The sequence below is a fragment of the Vanessa atalanta genome, chromosome 7, assembly GCF_905147765.1.
Source record: "Vanessa atalanta chromosome 7, ilVanAtal1.2, whole genome shotgun sequence".
Classification (NCBI taxonomy): Eukaryota; Metazoa; Arthropoda; class Insecta; order Lepidoptera; family Nymphalidae; genus Vanessa; species Vanessa atalanta.
In genome coordinates, this window is record NC_061877.1 from 1,735,127 (window position 1) to 1,752,403 (window position 17,277).

Consider the following 17,277-nt stretch of genomic DNA (forward strand, 5'->3'; position numbering starts at 1 on the left):
ATTTAAGCCTCCTCAATAAAAGAAAATATAAAACAGGCTTGATAATAATATCTAAATTTAACGCGCAGAAACTACGGGGCAAAGCTTGTTTGTATTACAGGAGAATTTGTATGGTTACGCGCTCTAATTTCAGAAACTACCAAAACGATTTGTAATATTCTTTTTGCGTTAGATATCCCATTATTTGTTAAAGGTCGCAGACTAAATAACTCCACGCTACAGCACTGGAGCAATTATACTCGTTAACAAATTTGGCGAAATCGACTTGTATTTGGTTAATGATATGAATTCATTGGTTATATCGGTTACAAAACCATTGAGTAAATACTTATCATATATAATCCAAACGCGGGTGAAACGTTATAACGGTTTTAATGGATATACGCGAACAACCGAAACTTGGTTCCATCCAAGTTCAAGTCCTGAACCAACGTAGGGACGTTTATGTTTTTTTTGGGTGTAAAATATTTTGTCTGGCTGCGTATGCAGGACTCCTGGATTATTTGCAAACTACATACTAAAAACGAGTGTATCTGCTTTATCATGGTGCGACATGTCGCTCTTGGATGCTACCGTTAGGATCTGCCACTTTAATATGCTCTCCATGGCGTCCACTGGCACGCCACAACCGTGGCAGGAACCATCATCAAATTTTATATTTGGTGCAGCAACTTACCAACATAACCATGGCAGGTAAGCCTAAGCGCGTATTGTGCTTGTTTGTTAACCCAGCGACTAAGGTGGAGACTTCCTTCCACTATTGCCAGGGCTGCAGCAAGGGACCACGCATCCTCCCATTTAAGGATGAGTAATTATTGCTACAGACTTTCCTCTCCTGTAATTCTGGATGAGGGAGAACACAATTCGTACCTAGAAAGTTAATACACATAAATAGTTAAAATAGCAATAATATTTTCCTCGCTTACTGTATTTGCTTAAGAGATACTCGTTCTAAAATATATTATCAAAGTATAGTAATGATAAGGTAAATCTCGAGATGATTCTTATCGTACAGCAAGACTAAAGAGTGTACAGTTTGTTAAATAAATTGCCGTAGTGAAGACAACAGGTTAGTAATTATTTTCTTGCATTTTAAATATATATATTTTTAAAATGACACTAACAATGGCACCGAAGCCATTAAAGTCATTAGCATTGTATATTATATTGCATTTGAGCAATGCATTGCGTGTAATGTAATTTTCAATCAATTAAATTATAAATTTTGTAATTTTAGTTAAATTGCATTCGTCTTTTGATAACTTAAATTTATGAATTGAACATTGAATAATAACCTTGTTACTTAAGTGCTCAATTTGTGTGTTTAAAAACAATTATATTATTACTAATAAATATTGGCCTATTTATGGATTATTTTAGTAAAATTCGTATAACTAGTCCTTCGGTCGTCATAATTTTTTTCTTTTAATGGAATCGAAATTCTGTTCCTCATCGTTTGATTTTATAGTAAAAGTATAACGTACATACATTTAAGAACATATGAAATAAAGAAGATTCTGGTTTTTATCTTTTAATTTTTTTTTTTAGATATGTTGCGGCAATTAATACTATTGGCATTTATGTGCGCTGGCATAAAATCCGTTTATTCGGATACGAACTACAGGTTGAATACAACCATTGTGCCTTCAGCGTACACTATATCCATAACACCATATTTTGACACTGGTGATAAGTCAGCATTCACGTTTGATGGAGAAGTCACCATAACATTTATACCTGGATCGAATATAAATAAAATAAAACTCCATTCGGAAGATCTAACATTTAGCGCTTCAAATATATCTTTAACAAATGGTTCTAATACTGTCAGCCTTCATGCAGACAATCCTCTTCAATTTGAGACTAATTACACATTTGCACACATTAATTTACAAAACGAAATTTCATCTGGAGTTGAATATGTCTTGAAAATAACATACCAAGGTACAATCAGATCGGACTTGAATGGCTTTTATAAAAATTATTACATCGAGAATGGCGTTAAAAAGTAAGTTATTGTTTTTTTATAATACTATTTTTAAACTATCAAATACGCACACATTTATCCGATGTGTCCTTCTGACTTTTGGTGTAGGCTTCTAGTATTTTTGAAGTACCTAGCCTTTTCCAGGGAGCAACAACTTTTTTATTATGTGACTGTTTTAAAATATTACCTAGTTTGTGCATAGAGTTTTAAGTGCATTAGTTCAAATGTTAGGCACCGTTGAGTTTCTAAGAGCTGAAATTATTATATTTAGACATTATTCTGGTAAAGCAGTTAAAGAAAATATGAATACAGAAATTAAATCGGTTGTAGAAAAAGTAATGTAATATGACGAAAGATTAAGGTCAAATTTACCGACAAATTTAAACTATCACTATGCCCGATTTATTAAAATTAGAAATTCGTGTTTCTTATAATATCATATTAGAGATGGTATATTGCATAATATATTTCGCTATAGATAATTTGCACTAGAAGTCATATAACGATAAATGTTCCGATAAAATGATAGTCATTTTAACTAAACTCTTAGAGATAAATTGTTATGAAATCTTCCATCAAAGTCTGTCTTAGGATCTCGTTATCGATATTGACACATCAAGTTTAAGATAAAATATAAAGTACTCGATGACTTAAGGAAAAACAGAGGATTAGGTAAATTGAAGATTGGATAAATTTATCCTCAATATTTATTGACTTAGAAATACAAAATGCAATCAATTCCAAGGTTAATTTGTGATAAATTTAATTCGATTTTTTTTTAAATATATTCTTACCTGACTATTATGAAGCCAAAAAAAAAGTTGATTTCAACAGGTTATGAATGTATGTTCATCTGTTCGAGCATATATCCTAAAGTACCTTTTATAATCTGATAAATGAGGAAGAAGTGTAATGTGCACTAGATTTAGTAGTGTGAACTCTAGATGTCGTAAAGTCCTGTATTCAAAAAATAGAAAGGCCTAATCAACACATTTAAAATATACTTCTAGGTTGCTGCTCTGTTTAAATTAACGATAATAATCAATGATTCGAGTAGAGATCGTTTTTTATCTGTATGAAAATATAAATACGAAATATGTACCATAAAATCTGGTACCTTAATATTAATATGTATTGATAGTTAGCGATCTAGGTACAAGTAAGATTATACTGAGAGTTAGTTTTTGTAATCGTTTTTTTCGTGAGCATCCATAATTTACCTACTTTATTCCAAAGGATTTTTGACATTCCAAACAAGAAATATATTACTTGTTGGCGTGCAAGCCCGTCTGGGTAGGTACTACCCACTCATCAGATATTCTACCAACAACAATACTTAGTATTATTGTGTTTCGGTTTGAAATGTGACTGTGCCAATGTAACTATAGGCACAAGGGACATAACATTTAGTTCCCAAGGTTGGTGGCGCTTAGGCGATGTCGGGAATGATTAACATTTCTTACAGCACAAATGTCTATGGGCGGTGGGGTTTACTTACCATCATTTATCCTTTCGCCTATACATATATAACTTCATTATCTAAAAATATGTCATGCACCAAAATATTCTGAATTCTCTATTAATAATTGTTTTTTAACTACCGTTCACAGATGGCTTGGCGCTACTCAAATGCAACCTACTCATGCCAGAAAAGTGTTTCCATGCTTCGACGAGCCAGAACTGAAGGCAGAGTTTACCCTCATCATTGACAGACCACAAAATTACAAACCAACTTTAGCTAATACGAAGCTGCAAAGCACAGTAACACTGTATGTAATATTAGTTTATATTAATTTAATATTTGAAAGTAATTGTGACAGTTCTGATTAAACCAAATTTTTGATACATGCTCTACGTTTTGCGGTTTCCAGTTTTCGATTCATTATTCGATGTTGACTTCCGTGTGTTTGTGTTTGCGTATACGTAAATTATATTCAGACCAAATTATTGAAGTATATATTTATATTTGTTAGTCAGGATATATGTAGATATTTAAAGAAAAAATGATAAGGTAAATTTATGATGAGGCAAATTGTACGGCTCCGAGAAAAATTATAGCCTCAATAAATGGGAAAAAGGATTAATTCAAATCGGACTGAGTCTCGCACATTAAAATGTAGTGGAGCCGTGGAAGACTAATAAAAAATTCAATACGAAAAATCAGAAAGATATGGATGCATATGTCGTTGGAGAAGGAAATTAACATAAATAACAAAAGTTGACATCAAAGTGATTAATAATTAAATTGTATATTTTTAGGTCAAACGGTTATGTCCGTGAAACATTTTATCCAACGCCAAAAATGTCTACGTATCTAGTGGCTTTTCTAGTATCAGAATTTGAAGCCGGTGCTTCAATCACAGTTGGAAGCAACGAATTTGGAGTATACAGTAGACCAGACGCTAAGAATCAGAGTGAATATGCATTTGATTTCGGTCAAAGAGTAGTAAAGGCGCTTGGTGACTTTTATGGAATTGATTATTATTCTACGAGCAGCGATTTGAAACTCGATCACATTGCATTACCTGATTTTAGAGCTGGTGCTATGGAAAACTGGGGTCTTATCAAATACAGGTATTTTTTGACAACTATTAGTTTTTTCATTTAAGCGTTGTGCCTTTTATGTATCTCTCTATTATTTTGAGTTTGGTTGTTTAATGCCTGCATGATTTAATTCCTGCCATAATCTTTATTTTAGGATTACAAATTGTGTGTCTTATTTTGTTCTTGTCAATTGATCTTAGTCTTCTAGATCTGGGTCTCTGTATTCATATGATGGACTGGATGGTGGTCGATCAGATTGTAGGGTTGTATTACTAAGATCTTACTCGACTGGCTTCTTAATGTTTTAGTGCATATATATTTTTTTTATAAAATTATCATTTTCCTGTTCGATAATAGCTTTTTAACTACTTGGTTTTCTTCAATCCTAACCTGACAGATAGCTTATCTTAAAACACCTATGACTATTATCAGAATCTATCAATTACTGTTAGACTAGCTGTAAGTGTTACTCTGCAGCAAATTTAATTTCTCGTAATTTATATAACTTACAAGTACTTACAAGTCAAAGACTTGTCTCATCTTTATCCATATCAAATTTAATGACGATAGCCTAATGTATTGAGTTAAATATGATATTATTTAAAGTATATTTTTAAGAGTAGCATATTTATTTTGGTTTTTTAGGTCAGCCGAATAAGATACTAGGTACAATATAATACTTGTTTTAGTTAAAATCATTGTAAATATGATTTATTGTCCGTCTTGTTACCACCTATGTTAACAGGTGAGATCGTTTATTTTGCACCCAGACCAAAAATTCGGAGATACATGCTTAAAATCAATTCACGCTTTTATATTTATACATTAATCATGCATATTTTATTTGTTTTACTTTAACTTAATTTTTTTTATCAATGAACTTTATTATATTTTAATTTGTATGATAAATCGTCGAATATAAATGTTGTGAAAGTTTGATATAATATTGATAATATTTTCAGGGAAGCATTGTTATTATATTTACCTGAAGAATCGACACCATATTTTAAATACAGAGTGGCACAGATAATAGCTCATGAAACGACACACATGTGGTTTGGTGATTTGGTAACATGCCACTGGTGGAGTAACACCTGGTTGAACGAAGGTTTCGCTAATTACTTCCAAGACTACATAACCTCTATGGTAATTGTCTATTTAGTTTTTGCAAATACAAAATTGTGGTTTTTTTTTTCGCAAAAATCAATTACATGAAAGAGCGCAAAAATGCCTGTAAATAGCCTATTGCTGTGCAATGGTATCCTTTTGAGAAGAACAATTGGATGTTGATTACACCACAGATGCAAAGGAAGCATGTCCCAAAATGTTTTCAATTACGTCACAATGTTTTTCATAATTAATTCGATTTTAAATAAAAATTAAGCAAATTAATATTCAGCTATGTCTGCATGCCTGAAAATATATCTAGCTTTTATTTTACAGATAGAACCAGACGTTGGATCAGGAGATATGCTCGTTATTGGTTCAGTGTATTCCGCTTATGATGCAGACAGTACACCTGATTCTCCAGCAATTACTAACAACAATGTCAATTCACCAGCGGAAATTAGCGGCCACTTTGGCACTATCACATATCAAAAGGCGGGTTCAGTGATTAGAATGATGCATCATTTAATAGGAGACGAGGCATTTAAGTTTGGTCTTAATGCATATTTATCAGCAAAGTGAGTTCTCTGTCATATTTCATGCAACTATTTATTGGTACAAAAATTTCATAAATAATTAAGTGTCTAGATTATATTAATTATTGGGGTTCATTTGATTAGCACGGTATTTATAATACTTGAAATGACATTACAAGGTTACTATTTATAATCAGGTAGCAAATCCCTTTCTTCCTCTCTATAAATATTAACAAATAAATCATAATGATGACCTTCGATTATAAGTGCATGTCGGTGCAGTGATGAATATATTGAAATGATTTGAACTTGGAAAGCACGTATTTTCGTCGAACCAATAAAAAATCTGTGTCATCGCATCGCATTGAGAGAATGAGAGAATAAAAAGTTAACCAGTGTTGTATCCACATGCCTGAACACCTTATTTTACTCAATGAAATCCCTTAAGATTAGCCACCGTGACTAGAATCGGAAAATTAATTATCACCATTATCGTGTAGGGATCTTAGGTCAGTCGAATTTAACACAGTAATAACTTTCGTTGATTGTAATATATTATTACACTTTATGGTTGTATCCTCGTTGAATGCTCAAGCCAGAGTGTCTGCCGTTATCTATCTGGGTTCAACAATTACAAAATAGTCGCTGTGACTGGCCAACGCTTCTGATTGGTTATCAAAACCTTACATTCGTATAACATCCAATTATTGTTTTATTTACAGTAAATTTCAATCCGGTTACCCGGACAAGCTTTACTCGTCTCTTAATCAGGGTGTCAATAATTTCAATTCGATGTCCAACTACTCCGGATTTGATATTACAAGTGTTATGAGTTCTTGGATCACACAAGCCGGACACCCGATTTTAAATGTCGAAGTCAACCATGATGATTCATCGATTACCTTAACCCAGGTAAAATTAATGGACTATATTGTTTCTAGCTTTGTAAACTAACAGTTAAAAAGACTATAAGAAGGTTTTATCAATACAGCTCATCAATAAATATATTAATCGAGGCATTTTTTTTTTTACCGGTAATAGAGTATGTTATAATCGGAACAGCTCGGTTGTATTATTGTATTGCCAAAGGTCATTACATTAGTATATCAGCCCTTTTTTAACTTCAACAGATATTTTGAAGATGTTGAAAATCACTTTGAAATATTCCTTTATTTAGACTCACACAGATCAAGGTTACAAGGTGTAATAAAAAGTGTAAAATTTGTCGTTTTTATTTTGTTTTCATAGTACGTTTCCCCATTGTGTAGAAAATTCATTCAAAGGATTTATTTGTGTGTTCTACAAAAGGAACAAATATTATATTTATAATTTTTTGTATCTTAATAATTTCTAATTTCTAGAAACGTTTTTACATCGATCCATCGCATTCGTCTGATGAAATTTACAAAATACCGATCACTTACACGCTCGACACTGACTTCAATTTCGGAAATACGAAACCAGCATTTATCATGGATAGCAAAACTTATGTATTACAAATTAAAGAAATAAAAGAGAATCACAGTTGGCCGATCTTCAATATTCAAGAAACTGGTAATAATAATATCAATACAGACTAAACTATAAGTATATAATTAACTATCTAAAATTCTTGGCAAAATTGTTATATAATGGCAATTTAATTGAATAAATAATTGCTTTATTGTTTTTCAAGGTTTGTACAGAGTCAACTATGACAGTCACACTTGGTCCCATATATCTGAACATTTGAAAGGAAGTAAACGGGAAGAAATCCATTACATTAACCGCGCTAAGGTAATCTTAGATATACTCGTAAATTCAATTTATTAAATTATATTTTTTTTTTTTTTTTAAATTACTTCATACGTTGATAAGCGATCATACCAAATAAGTTGGTGCAAGTCGAAGCCGTGTATTTTGCGTCACGATCATTATAATAATCATTATGTTATTACTAAACTTTAATATGTCACAGTAAACTGTACATTTATCCTCATTGTTGTTCTACGTTTATTTATGAAGTTCTAATACCTTCATTGCAGATTGTTAACGATCTTTTTGCGTTCTTGTTTGCTGATGAAGTACAATTCGAGCTTCTCAATAATGTGCTACATTTCTTGAAAAATGAAACTGAATATGCGGTGTGGAATGCAGCGATCCGTGGTTTGAAAAAATTGAGGAATCATTATATCGGTTCGGATACTTTGGCTCTTGTTGACGTTAGTATAATTTTGTTCAATTCTTCCATTAATAATCTAAGAACGTTAACTTCATAAAATGAATCTTCTCACTAAGATTAATTTTATTCTTATATATCTTTATTATGTATATGTATACCATACTCAACCAGCTCAGTTGAACTAGTAGTGAATCTTCATCAGTTAAAGTATTAAAAGAGTGTTAGTGTGGCAGTATTGTAATAATTTTAATATTTTTTGATCAACTTTTAGGAGTTTGCTTTGAATTTGATGGAAAATATTATAAATCATCTGGGCTACGAAGTGAGAACTACAGACGATTTCGTCACTACTAGGAACAGGATGCAGGTGTTAGAATTTGCTTGCCAATTAGGACATAAGGGATGCATAGATAACGCACGAGCGATGTTCCAAGATTTCAAAAATAACGGTAAACGGTATGTCTAAGAAATTTCTTCATTTTCATCAGCGTTAAATATAAAAAAGGATTTGTACCGTATTACTTTGATTTTCTTTTTTTTATTTCATATTTATAGAGACGAGTGCTACTTGCCTTTGATTTACTTTACTTTTTTGACGTGCCTGCTTCTTACTTACAGACAACATTGCAAAATCTTAATTAAAGTCTATCCTAGTAACATAAACGATTTTATCGTCCCCTCAAGCTCCTTAAATACATGACTTTAGTAGTAAATTGAAATTGACTCGAGTAAAATATTTTATAATTGAAAATAAAAATATTCTTAAAAATATTAACGAAATCATTTAAACGTTTGCTAATATTTTCTTTGCAGGATTGACCCTAGTCTAAGACCAGTTGCATACTGTACAGGCCTCCGTTTAGGTAACGGTGATGATTACGACTTCCTATGGAACAGAATGACTAAAACCAATGTAGCAAATGAGATTTGGATTATCGGTGATGTTTTGGGTTGTACTTCAGACGAAACTAAACTTAACAGGTAAATGCTAATATTCGTGTTTCTATGATAATGTACGTTAATTATAATAGTCTAGATAAACATAGAAAACAGAAATCCTATAAGATCACTTTGTTAATCACAAACGGAAAGACCGAAAGCCGTTTATTTTTGATAACATCAGTGTCAGTTTTTCTATATGTCTTGTGGTACGGAACACTCAGAGCGCGAGTCCATCTCGCACTTGCCTGGTTTTTTGTCAGTTAAGGTCGCTTTATAATATATAATTTAATCTAATATCTCCACAAAATATATTTTGTTCATAAAAGCATTAAATTTTCAGTTACCTGGTTTCAATGCTTGTTGAAAACAGCCCAATAAAGACTCAAGATCTTACAGTTCCACTGTCAAGTGTTCTCTCTAACTACAGTCACGTCCATGTCGTTTTGGAAGGACTACAATCAAATATTTCTCTATGGAAATCAATGTATGTATAAATTTAATTAGATTTTTCTTCCATTTGAAATATATGTATTCACCTGAAGAAGTTCAAATTCTAAAAAATTAACATTTTTATTATTTTTTATTACTAATGGATTTATTGCGAAACTTAAATGTATTTTTTAAATACTTTTTATTATTTTCATTTGACCCAATGACTACAGTGATCTTTTTATGTTCTTTTTTTAAAGTTATCCTTCACTGGATTCAGTTCTTTCTACTGTTGCCTCTGCTCTACACACTCAAGAAGATTTCAACAAAGTAAGATTATTATAATATTTTTTTTTATTATTAAGATTAATATATAGCTATATTATTTAAATCATACGAATGTTGATCGCAGATATAGGTACAAACCCCAGCAAGTACAACTGAATTTTCATGTATTTAAAAGTTGCGTTTATAAAAAAATATCTTGAGTTTAGCGGTGAAGAAAATCATTGTAAGGTGAAATGCATGTTGGATGATAATTTCCATATATAGTGTCATTCTAACCGATTTCTGCCACGTCGGTTAATTAAAACAGTAAATTTAACCGGAGAGAAAAGGTTCAGACGCAGAACCAACAGCATTAGGTTCTTTTTGAGGCATGGGGTACTTCTAATTTCCAGACTCCGGGCTGTTATTGAGAATAACATTATATATTCTAGATAACTTTCTATCAGCCTGACTTGTGGTTTGAACCCAGGGTTCGTCGGCCTTATATCTAGCCATAAACCGAATAGACAGTCAACAAATCTCCATATACATATATCCACTATTGGAGAAGTGTGATGGTACCTTCAAACCTTCTCCTCAAACAAGTCTGAACCCAGCAGTGGTTCAATGACAGCATAATTTATTTCTGTGTTTTTATAAACTCAAAGCTGTAGTAGTCAGTAGTATCCGTCTGAATCGATAGCAATATAGGAATTCAACTATTCTCTCTATACCTACCTCTCTTTGGAACTTGGCCGTGTTTAAATCTCGTGTCAATTCAATATAGAAGTTTTATTTACACCTAATAACATAATCACCAACACAAAAGTCTGACATTCCTATTTTATTTATTAGGAACAATGGATGATTCTTAAATCAGCTAAATGTCGTGTCTATTTTTTTTTTTAATATTCTCATTTCAAAAATTAACGACTGTTGAAAAGAAAATTTAAGTAAAGAAATCCAATAAATAAATATGGAGTGAAATCATAAACATAGAGTTCCGTTAATAAAATGAAATAGATGGTTCACATCAAAATATTTTTATCTATTTATTAGATCACCAACGAAATACTCATTAACACATACTATATATACTATATGTATATATACTAATACATTGTAGTACTGACACATATCCAGTTAAGAACTAAGTGGTATCTTAATAATAGGTGATATCGATTTATTAATTCAACTAAACAAGCCACAATCAGATCAATGCCAGTAAAACTGGCTGGTCACGTTGTAGTTTTCTATGCACAAAGAAAGTAAAAATGTATTAAATCAGGCTACAGAATAAATAATTTACTTAGTTAGTTTAAGTGGTCTCTTACAAAGAATAAAGTATCGTCATATTAAAAAAAAACTAAAAAATAAATAAATAAGTAAAATTTAAAAGAATCGTTAAAGAGCGTTTGTGTGCGAAAGGTTTATTGCAAATCTAATGAGTTCTTAGTTGTTAAATGAGATGATCGCCTCCAGGCTGTTTTTAATAACGAATATATATATATTTTGTTATTACATGAAAACAATAGTTGTAAAATATGATAGTTAAAAAAAAATCCCGCTAAGTATCCTTCGCCCGTTCTTCTCAGGTCCGAGGTGTTTATTTACGAACCGATGTTTGATTTTTGATTAACAATAACTAATTAGTTTACGCTTCTGACTATTTTTTTTTAACTCTGACTTTAAATTTGAAAAGAATATAATGTTTATTAAAGATTTAATATGATGAGAATTAATATTAAAGATAAATCCAGAGGTTCCAAGGACTAGCTTAAGTGGTAGGTACAACTAAAAAAATATAACCACTAATATGTAGGTGAGAACAATTAATCTTGTATTAAATAAAGGCTAACGAATGTTTCCTACCATTAGCGATCCCATTGAAACGGTTTTCCAAACAAGTACGTTAATGAATGTATGCTCAGACTTGAGTTGTTTGACGGACAGTCATTTAGGTCGAAATGGCGAGCAATTAGAGAAGGTTAATGTAGGGTAAGTTAGGTATTATATAGAGCATGTGATAATCAGGAATCCAATTTTTTAACAGGGTATAATAGATGCTAGGGCGGTATGCCAGTGTGTTGAAGGTTATTGCAGGGAACGGTACCTTATGCCACACCTAATCTCCTACCACACACCTAATATCAGACCCTATTTTCGTTGAAAAATATCTTCTTTTTTTTAATTATATGAATGCTTGAAGGTATAACTTACTAATATTTGACGATAATTCTTTACATTATGCCTTCATTATATACAGATTAAAAATAACTGTACAAGTAACGACCACGTGGCAAAAATGCTAGCAGTATTTCCCAAGTATTTGAATAAGAAACGAATATTATAACAATGGCTATTTATTTTATAACTAAGTATAATTAGTTACGAGACTAATAATAATTACAGTTAAAACAAAAGGTACCACAAATTCATCATATATTCGACTAATAGACAGCAATCATTAGTATTCCGGTTTGAAGCATGAGCCAGTGTAACAACAGGCAAAGATATAACATCTTAGTTCCCAAGGTTGGCGGTGCATTGGCGAATATGGAATGGTTAAAATTTCTTACGGTGTCGCCAGTGTATATGGGTACTATACTAGCCTTTACGTGTAGCATTTGCCAATATTGGTTATTAAAAAAAATATCTGTGTCTGAACTAGATAAATAAACATTTGAACCCGATACTTCCTATCAATATATGCATTTAAAGTTTACAATATTTCTCTTTCTAAATTGAACATTAGTTTGTTTATAATGTCAACACAAACACGAAAATAAATAATAATAGTTAGTAAGTAATTTTTGTAGTTGAATCGGAATCTCTATCGCATGAATTAATTTCATATATATTTTAATAATTGAAAAGATAATTAAACTTTTTAATTTAGTATCTTAATGCAAAGAATGTTTGTAGCTAAAATAAATTTGTCATGATATGATCAATTTTCTTGCAACGAATGGTTATATATGAAGTCACTCAATTAACGATCGTTAAATTAGAATTAATGATGAGTTGAATTCTTATCTTTTGCCTATATGATGAAGGTCAAGTACACCTTTTAAAAAGGTTAGTATTATACTTTACGAATTAGATTATATATTCCGATTGTTACTATTAGTTAGTACAAGCATTATTAAGAAACAATTGTTTATTGTTATGCATCTAAGTGCAGAAGGTCCGTTTCCACGGGATCGTTGATTAAGGAAATTCGAAACACCTTTGGCATCAAACACAAAAAACAAATTATTGTCTTGTTGTTGTTCTATCTCAAATAAAATAATTCTCATATAATAATGTAAAACCAAATTTATCTTCCATTTGCAACGCATGGTGCACAGCGCTGTACAGCTCTGTAGACGCTGGCGGATCAGGTATGGTTAAAGTTCATAGTACTGGCAATAGATGGCGCTGTAGTTAAGTTATTGAACATTTATATATTTATGAACAAAATGGACTTATATTCTTAATACATATAGGTTAGAAAATGAAGAAACTACTAAAGATTATTTTATAGTCGTAATGGAAAATTATTCTAAGAACTTAGGACTTAAATTTAATAAAGTATATTATTAGTTTTTGTATGTATTGTATTGTCTATTGTAGGAACCGATTGCAAAAAAATGTTTATACTAATTTTAAAAGAAGATCACGGAAACAATCTGGCGGGCACGCAATAAACTAAATTTCACGTGTTTAATTTGTGTTTATAATTCATCTCAAGTTAAAAGAAACGTTTCCTATGATCTATCGTCTGTGTATTCGCAGATTCAAACCAGATATCAGTGTGGTGGAACACTTCCAAGCCTTCCCTTCAATAGGAGAGGGCAATTTTTCCCAACTGCGGAATATTTAACACGATTATCTTTCAAAAACAAAATTGACGTACACACACGTTATACACGTTGGCTCTGTGTAATTTTTTTATGACATAATTAGGCGGACCAAATGGGCGGCGGATTAAATGGGCCACCTGATGGTAAGTGGTCACCACCGTCCATAGACAATAGCGCTGTGAGAAATATTAACCATTCCTTACATAGCCAATGTTCTACCAAACTTGGGAACTAAGATGTCATGTCCCTTGTGCATGTAGTTACACTGGCTCACTCAGCCTTCAAACCAGAACACAACGTTACTGTAGAATATCCGATGAGTTGGTGGTACATATCCAGACTAGCACAAAGTCGTACCACCAAGTATTGTATTGTATATTGTAGTGTATTGATTTACTATAAAAATAAAGTTTTTATTTTTGAATATCATCGTCATATCCTACGAAAATAGATGCGGTAAGCGATCATGACCTATATAATTAGCGAAATAGTTGAATCATAAGCGGAAAAAAATATTAGTGAGCTGATTGGAATTTTGCCAGCAAAGTGTTGTTCACAGAATCAAAGTGGTTGTTTTGTATTAAGTTTTACGTTTGAAATTAAATTGAACTGACATTTCATTTTTACTTCATCAATCGAATATACATTTTGGTGAACGTTTTGCATTTTCGTCGTCGTGTTTTCGGCAGTCTAAAGATTTTTAGACTGTTATTAATAGCCTCACCAGAGTCAAGTGCGAGACGAATATTAAGAGGGCTATAAGATAAGAAAATAAAACTTATCATATTTATAAATTAGGAAAAAAAACGTTAGGTACAATACAAATAATGAAACGTGCAATTTTATATTTAACATTTTTTAAAAGGTTTGTTTTTAAGGTGTATGCAAGCCCGCCGAGTACCAAGTACCGCCAAGTGTAATCAGCATGTACTTAGCACCGGTACTTACATACATATAATGTTTCTTATCTCATCTCTGTTTCGACTTTCGGATTCATCCAAAAAAATATTACGTTGCCTGATGAAATATTAGGAAAACGGGTGATGATTATTGTAAACATGATGCATAATGCAAATTTTGAACTATCGCCAAGCCGCTGAAGTGACATTGGTTCATTCAGCAAGGTCAATGTAATTTTGCACCGAGTCGTAAAAATATTAATTGCTATTAACCTAACGTACGTTATAAACATAGGCATTGTTGTTGGTGTAAATATAAACACTCTTTATTAAGCTAACCTTTGCAAAATTGTGCGTTAATTGTGGCAACATTGTCGTCCGTTTTGCTTCTATAGAGAAGAACAGAAGAAACCAGTAGTGGTTTCTCTTTAATATTGGTATAAGTTTGGGCAGTTCTTTGAAATTTTGGAAAATCAAATTGTGTGAAAAATAAAAAAAATTGTGCTATCATCCTATATATATCCGATTTAGGTATATAAGTAGAACGATTACTACAAAATTTTGCCAATAAAATATTTTAAGCAATTTTTTTACGCAGGTAATACTGGGTTTAAAATAATAATCTATTAGTTATAGTATTTGATACGTAATCTTGATCGCTTATTGTGGGTACGACTATTTCTGTCTTTTTATTTATATCAGAGAGGAAGACGGTGAATAGGCCATCTGGTTATTTGTGCATTCAGATATTCATTATAAGAAACATAAATCATTCCTACACGATTTATCACATTCACCTTACTTATCTAAGCATCGTTGGTATTATACATTACAAAATCGTAAACGTGTGTCAGTAATTACGATTACTAAACTTTTTTTTTTAAAGTATTTAATTAATGTTAAAAGACCAATAAACATCAAGACGGAGTTATAAAAGATTATAATATACAATATAAAAGGGAAATCAAAAAGGCATGTACGCAAGTCTGTGGAAGAATCAATTAAAAAAAAATACATCCCTTACACCGTCTGCTTGTTGCAAATCATTGTATTTAAAATATTATCTCACGAGTAATAATACCGACTCATTCTTAGCTTAAACTACAGCACAGCAACACTAAGTATAGTCTTTTCCAACCACAATTGGAGCAAAAACTAATAAACAAGTATATCATCGAATTGTCGCGATATCATTGGTCGAGATCTTGAATACGCTATAATATTCATTATGTATTCGTACATTTTACTCGGTGGTAGGGCTTTGTGTAAACCCCTCTGGGTAGGTACCACCCAATCATCAGATATTCTACCGCCAAACAACAGTACTCAGTATTGCTGTGTTCCGGTTTGAAGGGTGAGTGAGTCAGTGTAACTACAGGCACAAGGGACATAACATCTTAGTTCCCAAGGTTGGTGGCGCATTGGCGATAAAAGGAATGGTTGATATTTCTTACACCACCATTGTCAATGGGCGAAGATGACCACTTACATCACCAGGTGGCCCATTTGCTCGTCCGCCAACATTATTCATAAAAAAAAACAATAGCGTTTTGACTGACAATGAAGTGGTTATCAAAAGTTTGGAAGTAAAATTATAGTGGATGTAGTTATTTAAATGGAAAAGTGTTGTATTATTAATAAGGATATATTAATCATGAATTGTTTCTAGTGAATAATACAGCAGTACTATGGATCGCATGTAATAGGGTAATCAATTAAAAAAAAACACAAGTTCTGCGTTTGAATTCAATATTCGATCATTAAGATACAAGCGACTCTTAAACGAGTTCATTTATAGCCTGTTACGAGCTCCTGGTGCAAAATTCAGGATGACCTATTTGGCTTCCCATAGTTTTATGACCGTAACGTGATAAAGGTTGCATTTGTGTTTATAACACTTACACTTGCACAAAACATGCCCCGCGTAGTTCAAAATTAATTTGTTTATAATTTTTTTTCAACAGTACGACACCTGGCTCTCGTCATGTTCAGAATGTGGTGAACAAGCCGTGGCGAGCGCGAAAGCGGCATTGATCAAAGCCAAGGCAGTAACAACGTGGGCTGACAATCATAGAAGCTATATATGGAGCAGTTTGAGAAGCGATGCCGGGAAGTTGTCGGCGCCAATCATGGTACTGGTTCTGAGTGTAATTACTCTGACCAATATATTTTAAGAGCGGAATGATTTCTATTTAGTTTGTTTTATTTTATTTCAATTCATTCATTCATCTTTAATCGTTATATTTCTTCATTGAGTAGTTTGTTATTATTATATATATAAATAATATTTATGAAACTAAATAGGTATATTGCTTAAGATAAAATACATGCGTTATATTTTAATTATATATATTTAATTTATAGTTAAATGTAAATGTTGCATTATTTTAATTTGAAGACGTGAAGAGATCCCAGTCCACTAAAATGTAATTTGTAAATATACGTTAGTAATTCCATAATTTTTATTTTATTTATTTCTCCTTTTAATTTTAATTTGAACAATGAACTGTAAGAATTTACATTGTAGTAATGTACAAATATATTTAAAAATAAAATTGTT

At 31.7% G+C, this 17,277-nt stretch overlaps 1 protein-coding gene across 1 annotated transcript; it reads left to right on the forward strand.

Moving 5' to 3' along the window:
* Positions 1 to 1,009: 1,009 nt before the first annotated feature.
* Positions 1,010 to 17,176, forward strand: LOC125065095 (membrane alanyl aminopeptidase-like). Its single transcript, XM_047672521.1, has 15 exons — positions 1,010 to 1,069; positions 1,549 to 2,008; positions 3,598 to 3,756; positions 4,247 to 4,561; positions 5,494 to 5,677; positions 5,975 to 6,216; positions 6,897 to 7,086; positions 7,536 to 7,728; positions 7,850 to 7,950; positions 8,199 to 8,375; positions 8,607 to 8,791; positions 9,149 to 9,316; positions 9,618 to 9,761; positions 9,967 to 10,036; positions 16,682 to 17,176. Exons 2-15 carry the CDS (start codon positions 1,551 to 1,553, stop codon positions 16,889 to 16,891), a joined length of 2,796 nt encoding a protein of 931 aa, XP_047528477.1. The 5' UTR covers positions 1,010 to 1,069; positions 1,549 to 1,550; the 3' UTR covers positions 16,892 to 17,176.
* Positions 17,177 to 17,277: the final 101 nt, after the last annotated feature.